The 12,184-nt window shown below is 39.1% G+C and overlaps 1 protein-coding gene across 1 annotated transcript; it reads right to left on the reverse strand.

Annotated features, from left to right (window-relative positions):
• Positions 1–3,602: 3,602 nt before the first annotated feature.
• On the reverse strand, positions 3,603–4,381 carry LOC116259592 (cell number regulator 2-like). The gene is made up of 4 exons (XM_031637450.1): positions 4,246–4,381; positions 4,092–4,163; positions 3,775–3,987; positions 3,603–3,688 (listed from the first exon to the last, which is right to left on the reverse strand). The coding sequence occupies exons 1-4, from the start codon at positions 4,379–4,381 to the stop codon at positions 3,603–3,605; spliced, it is 507 nt and encodes a 168-aa protein (XP_031493310.1).
• Between the last annotated feature and the right edge of the window lie 7,803 nt (positions 4,382–12,184).

Below are 12,184 nucleotides of genomic sequence, written 5' to 3' on the forward strand. Positions count from 1 at the left end.
TTTTACATATACAAGTAATGCAAAGCAATTCCAAAAAGGACAGTATTGCAGAATTAACAAAGTTACTAAGCAAGTTACTAGGTCAAATCTGGTGATGAATACAAACAAGTGATTCTCAAACTTTTATTGTACATTCTGATTTGAGTAAAGTGGAGACTAGACAGTGGCACAATCGAACACATTACGGGGAATATGAGCAGTCAGTTTACTTTAGATCATGGAGAAAATGTCTGACACAGATAGCATATGGTTCTATTGTGGCAGTAGAAGGATACGGTTTTTTAAGTTTTACTAAAAATTGCATGCTAGAAACAAACTTTACGTGCGTAAATGCTTTGCTATTTTACTATCCATTGAAAGACTAACGAAAGAACTAAACTGCTATGCAACATTTGACACAAAGAGAGTGATCCTGCTGGACAGTAGTCATCAGACGATGATTGGTGAATGGGAAATGCAGAATGGATTGTACACAGTAAATCTGCATAACACAACAACATTGACCATGGCAAAGTACATAGAGGAAGCCAGGAATTGGCATTGCTCTGCAGGCCATCCATCAAATAAGATCCCAAGGATCATGCACCCAGTCTAAAATCAGATGTAGATGATCGTGAAGTTTGAATGTGAAGTTTATACTCTTGCAAAAATGACTAGGTTGCCTTTTGAGAATTCTGAAAATTTCTCAGACTTTTCTTTTCAGCATGGACACACTGATGGGTGGGGTCTTGCACAGGGGTAGAGCCAAGAATTTTTTATTGTAGGGCCCAACTATAGTTTCAAAATTTTAATAGGGGCTGAAATAGAAATTTTCAATTATAGATGTACATTAAACTAAAATTTTTGAAGTTTTTAAAATCTAAGGGGGGCCAAGGTCCCTGCCGGCCCCCCTTCCCTCCGCCCCAAGTGTTACACCTATTACAACATATAATAAGTACAAATACTTTGTGATCTTTGTTGATGACAAATCCAGAGAGCAACCTGGGTATGCTACTCGAATAAAAAGAGTGATGCTTTTCAATCGTTCAAAGAATTCTATTATTTTGTTGAAACTCGATATAACAAGAAGATACAGATTCTTAGATCCGAAAATGGAGGTGAATTTGTGCATGAAGAGTTTGACAGATTTACCAAATAAAGACGAATTGCACATCAAATTACCTATTCTAGTACGCCACAACGAAATGGTGTAGTTGAAAGAAAAAGCAAACAAATTTCTAAACATTGCCAGAGCAATTATGTTCAATACGGATGTGCCTGGGACTTTTTGGTTAGATGCAATTGCCTGTGCATGCTAGTTAATGAATAGAACTATCAGCAAAAAATTCAATTACAAAAGCCCGTTAGAAGACTTCTATACTTGCTATGTAAATAAATCTGCTACATATCCAATTACAGATTCCATTCAGGTGCATGGAAAGAAGGAAAATTGCAGAGCTTATTTGACCAAGTTGTATGCCAAAAGAGAGCCACAATGTTAAGAAGAAGCCAAAGTTAAACTAGAGTGGTGTGAGGCCATGAAAGAGGAATTATTTGCACTGAAAAAGAACAGAAATTGGACATTAGTGAAGCCACCAGAAGGCAAGAAACCATTAGGTGCAAATGGACAGAGAGAATAAAGTACAATAACAAGGGAAAAGCGGAATGCCTAACAGCAAAAAACATATACTCAGATTCAAGGGATTGACTATCATTAAACCTTCTCACTTGTAGAGAAGATGAATTCAATTTGAGTAGTACTGTCAGTCGTAGGTATAAAGCATTGCTCTCTCTATCAACTTGACGTAAAGATTGCATTTCTTCATTGTGATTTAGATGAAGAAATATATATGAAAAACACACCCAGGTTTGAAATTACGTCAAATGTTTCACTTGCGTGGTTGATGAAGCCGTCATATGGGCTAAAACAATTTTCCAGGGCCTGGCACCCAAATCCGACTACTAAACTGATTGAAGGTGGCTTCAAAATGAGTGCAATTGTTCTTCATTTATATAACTAATCAGGGTACCACAGTGGTTGCGACATAATAATACCAGGTGACAACTCTGGTTATATTCCCAAGATTAAACAAGTGCTAAGGAAACACTTTGAGATTAAAAGCCTAGGACCACTACACTACTCTCTAGGCATAGAGGTGGCAAATTCAAAGAAAGGAGTATTCATATGCCAACAAAAGTACATATATACTAGATTTATTGAGTGATACTAGTATGTTGGATGCAAAGCGTGCAAATACACCCTTGGAACAGAATTTAGAACTGCATTGTGATGAGGGTCAACCACTAGCCTAACATTGCTTAATCAATGAACCTCCCATGTCAACTTATGCACCATCCTCTAGGCTGCACACAAGATTTAAGGTACCTAAAGAAAACGTCAATATAGGTTTACTACTTAGTAGAAACGATAATCCAGAAGTAAAAGGATGTTTCGACACTGATTGGGCAGCTAACCCAAACGATCGGAAATCAACATAGGGTACTGTTGCTTTGTTGGCGGCAACTTAGTATGATGGAAAAGTAAGAAACAAAGTGTAGTGGGTCGGTCTAGTGCAAAATCCAAATGCAGATCTATGGCAGCAACAATTTGTGAAAAGAGGTGGATTACATCAAAACAACCATACATATAAGGAACAACCTTGTGTCCCACGAGAAAGCCAAGCACATTAAAGTAGATTGTCACTTCATTTGTGAAAAAATTCAGTATGTACCAACCATTTATGCAGCAAGCAGGACTGACGTATTAACAAAGGCTCTAAGCATAGATGAGTTTTATGAGATTGTAAACAGAAGTTGAGTCTATGTTGATATAGAAGAACCAACTTGAGGGGAAGTGTTATGAAGTTCTCTAGAATCATCTTTACATAAATCGCATGGAGTGGATGACAACTGACATAGTTGTAAGTACAACGGTATTTATATCTGTACATAAATAGTGCATAAATACACAAGTGAAAGGGTAATAAAGTGAATCTTGCAATTTCTTGCTCCCCATCTTATTTTCCTCTTTCTGCTTTCTATCTTCCTGTTTCTGTTTTCACATATCTGTGAGTTGCAGAGTAGAGCAGGTTGATTTAAGACATGGAGCAGCCAAGTTAGAGATGCTTCCTGTGGGGGAGATCACGTCGGCCACTTGGTGCTGTACTAATTATTGATTATTACGACGACAAAATTGCAGTAGTTATGCTTTTCAATTTTGAGGGATCAAGTTCTTAATATAAAAAACCGTTGCTCTAGAGCCTGCCAGTTCTCTATTGCTTTGTCTTTTCCCCAGTTCAAGAATTGAGTTGAGTTTCATTTTCCTGAATATTTTCAACCACATTAAGCAAGCGTGGAGGTCAACGGGAGGAAACTTGCGTTTATCATTTAAAGCGGATCCGGTGTAATTATGCAAATTCCGTGTTGGCAAGAAGGCAGAAGCTCTTAAATTCAAAGTAAGAGAGACTCGAGTGCAATAAAAAGGTGGAATTTAATCTTTTTTATTGGCTCAAGATGCGACCAACACGACTCATATAACGTTGCTTTATGCTCCGACGGATAGAAAGCAGAGTAGTGGCAGAAATTTCTGCACTTAATTTAAAACGCATCCGCAGCTCCTCTCTTTACAAAACTTCCGTTGGGCTCATCCCCTTTCCATGGTTGGTTGTAGTGTTTCCGCGACCTTGCTTCTCAAGATTTCGTTGCCAACCTTAAGAAAAAATAAAGATAATCCTGAGAGAGAGAGAGAGAGGATGACTACGTTGGTAGGAAGAACTCGGATGTATATACACGTACCAAGAGTCATATCGTATCCGCGGTTGTTGAGTTCTCTGTACTCCTGGCAGAGGGCGCATGGCTCGCAGCAGCAGTGGACCAAGCAGTCGGCGCACGGAGACTCGTCCAGGTAGTACTGCGCCCTCAGTTTGGAGCGATAGAAGCAAGAGAAGATGCAGGCGCACCCCATCGCCATCTGTATCAGGCAGTACAACGCCCCACTCATAGCGCAAGCTGCAACCCCTCTCCCACCGCAAACACAGATAGACGATTAGACCATCTATACGGTATCGCAGTAACCACTCACAGAGAGAAGAGATGGAGGGAGAGAGAATTACAAGTCGATCCACGATCCACAATCTCAGCAATGCGGCCGAATGTAATGCACGGGCAGCAGCATGTGATACAACCTGCCACCATTCATCATCAACATTCATCAATCAAGCACTACTCGGCATGGGAAAGAGAAAGAGAAAGAGAAAGATGATTCACAGTTGGAACAATCATCGAAGCAATTGCAGAGGCCAGTCGTCCATGGGAGGGGCTGCAACTGATAAGGAGGTTGCATGATCTGCAAGGGTGGTGCAGTTGGATGGGTTACAGATCCCCCACTCGTCGATGTCCCCATCTTCCGCCGCGACTCTCTTCCTGCTTCTCCCATCTGCAACTTCTCGCAACCCCTAAATTTCACAGTGGTTGGTGCTTGATCCCCTCTTTCTCTCCCACTCTCTCTTTTGGTTTACACCAGACTGACTGTTGACATGCATGGCAGATAAAAGATCCACGGGGTTTCAAGAAAACCGTTTCTTTTGAATCTCAACAAGTTTGGAGTTCAGCACGTCTACTGTGCATCGATCGCTTCGTGTTAGTGAACCAACGGGACCGATCGACAAAGAATAGACGCCCATTGGTGGTTCCGGTTTTGCTGAACTGTCCAGCTTTTGTTTGATATATAGCGATTTGCGTCATATGCTGAAACGGAGTGTCTGACGCAGGAGACGCTTCCAGGTGCTTTCCCATACGTCGCGCCCTTTAGCGAGCACAGTTATCATCCCTCGTATTACTTCGGGTACTTGAATCAGCCCCTCGCGAGCACAGTTATCATCCCTCGTATTACTTCGGGTACTTGAATCAGCCCCTCTGCAACTTAAATCAGATGTCGAAAGAGATCTAAAATCTTAACCTTCCATGTTGTTGATCTTTATCTAACGCTTCAATCAGGCACAATTGATCAAATGAATTCGCATTTTACTGTAGATATTACATTTCAATCCACTGTTCGCCGCACTGTTTCCAGGCCATTTACCGTAAAGTCGTGCCTTTCTGATCCGAGCTTGATTCTTCATGATAACATAATTATGTCTAAGATCGTCTTCGATTGCCATTTTGATTTATCCATTTTGCTGTTTTGATCAAATATAAAATCTGACCATGTAGATGTGGCATACAGGGTTGATCGCTCACTGTGAACATGATGTGGGCAAATAAGCCCCACCTCTACTAAGCATTTTATTGAAAGAGGAAACGGTTGGGCACTACATATAAATGATAAACTATCATTATCGATGAAGTTTGTCACAGTAGAGGAAGAAGACACAATAAGAGCAGTAACACCTTAACTTCACAAGGAATTCGAGACCAATGACTTGGGAAGATGAAATACTTCCTTCCCCAGTCATTGATCCGAGTTGCATTGTCCAGAAAGACTGTAGCTCTGTTCCCAAGAAACTATATTCTTAACTTCAAGGAAATGATGGGATCCAAAATAGTGACACTTCGATGGAAATCAACACGAAAGTAACAAAAGACCACGAAAAATTTAGTTGAAGACATCAAACGCTTCCAAAAGCTCGTAAGAAAGCTGCCATATCTCAGTTGTAAAACCCATGATTCCTCTTTCCTTATTTATTTAGAAACTATTAAAAATGGTAGATTAAATGATTGAAACTGTCAAGGAAAAAGTGTTGGAAAGAAACAAATGTGTTGCCTAGAATAAACCTGACTGAGAGTAACTGGAAAGATTAACTGGCAAGAGGGGAAATTGAAAAATCATTCCATTCTCGAGAGAAACTGAAAACAAGATTCGTATGGCAAGGAGGGAGGCCTGGTAGAGGGTCTATTTAACCCTATTTACAGCAATTAATCACTCCTTTTTTGCTACAGCCCTAAACCAGAGAGTCCAGCAACAAGAAATTAGAGAGAGAGAGAAAGGGAGAGAGGGAGTGAGGGACGTCCTCATCTTTGCTCTCTTTTTGGCTGAGATAGAAGTTGTTGGCTGCTGGAAAAAAACAAGAAGCATAGAAGTTGCTGGTGGGAATTTATCTCGAATTTGAAAAGGTATGGGATATTCAATTATGATTATAGCATTAAGCCATGTATTTTGATTTTGTATAGATACATATACATGTAGATCTATGTGTATACATGCCTAAATATGAAGCTACGCATGATTTGTTGTACGCTGGAATGGAAATACATGTTAGTTCCCTCTGATAAAGCATGCTAGATACAGATATGAAGTGTAAAGCATGTTAATCCTAGTTGAGTTTTTTTTAAAAAAAGATATAAACATTTGCATGCACGGATAAGAATGACATAGCACGAAAATAATGAGGAAGGGGTATGATTAATACCGTGAGATTCGGCCATGTTTCCGAATTCTCAGGGTAGTTGGAACTCCTGTTTGGTCATCCCCTTCCGTGAAGAGCGAAGCCCTCGACTTCTCTGTTTCTGCTTCTGTCATGGGCATCGACAACAACGTCTACCCTTTTCTTCAATCTTCCTGTTGCCAGAAAGTTCCAGGAGAGAGGAATACTGTGAGGAACCAGAAAAATGAAAACATGTATCATAATAATAAGAGGAGCAGTCCCGAACGTCGTCGATAGTGGGTAGGGCTTGCTCTGCTCGTCACACAGCAAACAAAAAAAAAAAAGAGGGAAGGAAATACCTTCTGCTCTAGCAACAAGCGGGACCTGTCGCCGATCGACTGGAAACCAGTCGTCTCCTTCGTTGGGTAGCTGAAGCGATTTGTGGAAAGCGGGGAACACAACATGAATAGAGTTCCCCCTGTCGTTTCCTTTTTCTCTATCGGTGCCTCCCTGACGCAGCGAGATGTAGACTGAGAAGTGCGCCATTGAAGCTGGGAAATCGTCTACCTCACGATGGCTATGCTGGAAGAACAAGAGTGGCGGTGGCGGAAGCTGTCGGACGGCCGGTAGGCGCAGCAGCAGGAAGCCTAATGCTAGATCTCGCGCGAGACGGAGAGATCTCCCTCGTGCTGGTGTTGGGTTGCTGAAGAATTGGTGGAAGCCACCATTGGGCGAAACCAGAAGACGAGGAAGGAGCACTCGAGAAGAGAGAGAAAATCGGGCAAGAAATGAAGAAAAAACTAGGGTTCGACTGGTTTTATATCAAATTTAAAAAATTACAAGAATGGTCCACCTTATTAGCGAAATTCTCAGGAAAGCAGTTATAATTTACAGAAATTAATCCAACACCTTTTTTGCTAAAATATTTTTCAAAAAAAGGCTTGTGATGGACAGGCATTGGCAATTTAAACACTGGATCGGTTTTGGGATTTGTGGTCACTTTAGTTGATTGGGTCCAAGTGTTTTATTTATGAAATAAACCAATGTGACTCTTTAATACAGTGTGTTTAATTTGATTTAGTTTTGGTCATGACTCAATGTTACTTCCGCTATTATCTATTATATAAAAAAAATTGGTGTCAAAAACTTGGGTCGTGACAACTTTGGTATCAGAGCACAGTGTTTAGAGTCCATGTCCAATGCCAATGTCGATCACAAGCAGAGAGGAAAAGTCATTGAAGGCGTGTTAAAGAAGAGTTTTTTATTTATTGTGAATATTGAGTTTTAAAGTTTTATAGTAGTCCTAAAGGGTTGTGTTACTTATAAAATACAATAGTTATGTTTTGTTTCCTCCGTATGGTGTAGTTCAAATGGCACTCACTAGAGGTGGAAGTACTAGAGGAAGAGGCAGATGCCCTCGCAACACCAGAAGTCGCCATGTTGAGACTCATCCTATTGGATTTATAACACCAGTTGGAAACATCTAACAACAACAATAGTTCATTATGAATGCCTTGCATGCGATTGTGGGTTTAATGTATGATCTGAAATTAGGAGTCGTGGTATTTGAACTAAAAATATGGATGCGTTACCTCTATGGTGTGGAATTTGAAGTATTTTTCGACCATAAATCTCTCAAATATTTGTTCTCGCAGAAGAAATTGAATTTAAGATAGATGAGGTGGCAGGAATATCTCAAAGATAACGACTTTGAGATAAAGTATCATCCAGGAAAGGCTAATGTGGTAGCTGATGCACTCAGCAGAAAGACGTCTGCTAAAGCTGGTGGACTGTTAATGCAAACATGAAATTTGGTGAAAGACTTAAAACAATGACATCCATTGCGAGATGATCATGGAAAGGTGAAGTGTGCTGGAATAATTAGAGATAGATTCCTTGAGGAAATTATTGAGATACAAAAGCATAGCCCTGAATACGTGAAGTTGATACATGAGTATAACATAGAGGAAACTCCTTATTCTGAAGATGACGATGGATCTGTATGGTTCAACGATAGATTGTGGGTTCTAAATGATCCAGAGGTGAAAAACAAGCTGCTTGAAGAGGCACACAAAACAAGATACACCATACATTTAGAAAGCACCAAGATGTATCAAAATTTAAGAATAAACTTTTGGTGGTCAGAAATGAAGAAAGAGATCGTTGAGTTCGTCTCACGATGCTTGGTGAGTCAACAGGTTAAAGTGGAACATCAGAAACCGGGTAGCTTGATGCAACGAATAGAGATTCCTCAATGGAAATGGGAATACATCACAATGGATTTCATAGTGGGGTTACTATGTACTCGACGACAACACGATGCTATTTGGGTAATAGTGGACCGCCTAACTAAATATGCACATTTCCTTCCTATCAAGATTTCACAATAACTTGAAAGTCTGGTTGATTTGTATGTTGATGAAATTGTGAGACTTCATGAAATCCCTAAATCAATCATTTCCGACAGAGATCCAAGATTTACATCCAAGTTCTGGCGAAGGTTACAGGCAATGTTGTACGTATCGTACGATACGACCCCGTATCGTACGATACATATCGTCTCGTTTGAAAAAAACGGTACGATACACCCCCCGTATCGTAAAAAGGGGGTGTATCGGCCCTGTATCGCACGTATCATACGATACAGGGCCTGTATCGTACGATACGGGGTGATATACCCCGTATCGTACGATGCGGCCTAAAAACGAAAAAGGGGGTCGAGACCTACTTATTCGGCTTCTTTTTCAAATTTTTCTTCCGTTCTTCATTTCTAACGCTTGGATAGTGCCGTGAGGGAGGGCGATCGTTCATTTTCACCATGAAAAACTTGATTTTCATCGTCAAATCGAAGATTAAGTGGTCGATTTGTGCGTGGGTGCTTGATTTTCGTGGGAAGGAAAGGGGTTTTCTTCATTTCAGACATTTCTTCTTCGTAAGGTATGAAATCTCATGTTCTTATCATGTATTCTTAATTTTTTATCGTATAATCGTAGATTGGAAGACTTTGAGTGTTTTTCATTAAGTTTACCATAGGATTTCGTTTTTTTTTTTTTTGAAGATATGGATCATACATGGCAATGGTGTGAAAGGGTGAAGGAGAATAACAGTTTGAAACTCAAATGTGGCTTATGTGGGAATACATTTTCAGGAGGGATTATTAGAATGAAACACCATTTGGCAGGGACCTCCAAAGATGCGTCTCCTTGTGTTGGAGGACCAAACAAACTTTTGCCTCCATTTGTGCGTCAACAATGTTTAGATATGCTTCATGTTTTACGTCAAAAGAGAATACAAAAAGAAATTGAAGATGCAGATGTAGGCTATAATGTGTCTTTGGAAGATGAAGAAGAAGAGGAAGAAGCTTATGAATGTGATGATGAAGACGATAGCAGTCTAAGAACAGATTTGGAGACCTTAAGAGGTAGAGATCGTAGAGGAAAAGGGATTATGTATGAAGGAGGTCGATCTGGCATAACGGGAAGGAAGAGGAGAGGCACAAGAGATGTTAGGGCCAGGCATTGTATGCGACCACCTAGTGGTAGAGTTCCTATTGGTAGGTCTAGTGTTGGCTCTATTAAGAGTTTTTTTCCTTCATATACGAGCCTAGGTGGTCAGCCGCATATTCGTGCTGCTATGACATCTAAAGATATCCTATATCATGCACAAAAGCAGGTAGGGAAATGGTTTTATGATGCATGTATTCCATTTAATGCAGCTAATTCTTTTCAATTCCAAGCTATGGCAAATGCAATTTCTTCTATAGGCCCCGGATTCAAAATGTCATCATATCATCAGTTGAGGGGCAAAATTCTTCAGGATACAGTCAAAGAAGTGTCTGAGCATTGCGATGAGTTGAAATTATGTTAGAAGGAAACAGGTTGCTTCATTATGTCAGATGGTTAGACTGATACAAGGTCAAGAACACTTGTAAATTTTCTTGTTTATCGCCCTATAGGTACAATGTTCTTGAAATCTCTTGACTTGTCTGATGTTCCTAAGACTGTTGAGATTTTATTCAATGTTTTTGATAATGTCGTACAAGAAATTGGACCTGCAAACATTGTACAGTTTATTACAGATAATGCTGCAAATTATAGAGCTGCAGGAGATTTGTTATTTCAAAAGTATAGAACATTTTATTGGAGTCCATGTGCCACTCATTGTGGCATGATATGAAATCAGCCATTGACCAATGTCAAGAGGTAACAAAATTTATCTATAATCATGCATATGTATTGAGTTTGATGAGAAAATTTACAAAATGAGTTGAATTAATACGACCTGCACAAACTAGATTTGCCACAAATGTATTGATTGTGCAGAGTGTGGTGAAACAAAGAGCTCCTTTGAGACAGATGTTTGCTAGTGAAGAATGGGTTGCATATCCACATGCTCATAAAAGAAATGCTTCTTTAGTTGTGGATATTATATTCAATAACGTATTTTGGGAATCATGTGTGAAGCTATTGAAGGTTTGTGTTTCATTAGTTAAGTTTCTCAGGTTGGTGACAGCGAGGACAGACCTTCCATAGGGTACTTATATGAGGCTATGGACAAAGCAAAAGAGGCAATTCGAGACAACTTAAAGGAAAAGAAAAAGTTATATTTGCCCATATGAAAGATTATAGATAAAAGGTGGACTGGACAGCTTCATCAACCTCTTCATGTAGCAGCTTATTATCTAAATCCTGCAATTAGATTTTCTCCTACATTTAAGAAGGACAAAGAAGTCATGCATGGTTTGTTAGATTGTATTAATGTGTTAGTGGAAGATTCTACAGAACAAGATGTTGTGCACAATGAGTTGGATCTATATGATAGTTGTTTTCGGAACATGGGACTACCTGCCTCCGTTCGAGCCAGGACAACGATGCGTCCAGGTAAATACATAGAAATTTTTAATTTACTTTGCATTTGTTACATTTGATTCTTTTAAATCTTTCACATTGAATTGTTATATTTTTGTTTAGATTTGTGGTGGAATAGGTATGGGTTTGATTGTCCAAACCTAGCACGTTTTGCATTCAAAGTCCTCAGCCAGACATGCAGTGCTAGTGGATGCGAAAGGAATTGGAGTGTGTTCCAACATATCTATAGCAAAAAAAGGAATAGGCTCGAACATAAAAGGTTGAATGACCTTGTCTTTGTTCGATATAATATGAGGTTGAAACAAAGGTAATATAGGCATATAGCTTAATTAATGTTTACACTTTACATTTTTTGTACAATATATTTATATGAAATTATATACTAACAAATTTTCTCTTATTTAATGTAGAGAATTAGAAAAATCATTAGCAAGGAAGCACACATCTCAGTTCGATCCTATCAGCTTGGAAAATTTTGACGATCTAGAGCCATGGATTGAAGAAGAACCAGCTACAATATTTGATGATGAAGATCTTGAATGCTTCAACCTTGAAGTTGAAGCAACAGAAGGCTTTGTTGATGAAGGAGAGTCTGCTAATGCTGGTGCTAATGCTGAATATGTTGGTGAAGATCTTCCAATTCTTGACGATGAAGATGAAGATGATGAAGATTATGAATGATGAATCATGAATGAGAGTCAAGTCAAGAGTGCTTTCATTTTATATGTATCAAAAACTTAAGAGTTATGAATCTATGGTTGTTGAACACTTGATTAAATGTTTTATGACTTTATTACTTTATGGCTTATGGCCTTATGCTTTGTTGAATGATACTGTATTATTGTTATGAATTTTGATGTTTATGAATGATGAACGCGTAAGTTTATAGCAATAATAAGTCTATCATTATCTCAAACATGTTTTCTATGAACAATTTATTATTTTTAATTTTTTCTGATTTTTTATGAATTTTTC

Source organism: Nymphaea colorata, chromosome 8, assembly GCF_008831285.2.
Source record: "Nymphaea colorata isolate Beijing-Zhang1983 chromosome 8, ASM883128v2, whole genome shotgun sequence".
Taxonomy (NCBI): domain Eukaryota; kingdom Viridiplantae; phylum Streptophyta; class Magnoliopsida; order Nymphaeales; family Nymphaeaceae; genus Nymphaea; species Nymphaea colorata.

What these genes read in the sequence shown, in the direction of transcription:
- LOC116259592 (XM_031637450.1), bottom strand. Translation starts at nt 4,381, where the DNA reads ATGGGGACATCGACGAGTGGGGGATCTGTAACCCATCCAACTGCACCA. An exon ending in CTTCGATGATTGTTCCAACT is followed by an intron (nt 4,164 to 4,245) that starts GTGAATCATCTT and finishes GAATGGTGGCAG; the next exon opens with GTTGTATCACATGCTGCTGC. An exon ending in TGTGGATCGTGGATCGACTT is followed by an intron (nt 3,988 to 4,091) that starts GTAATTCTCTCT and finishes GAGGGGTTGCAG; the next exon opens with CTTGCGCTATGAGTGGGGCG.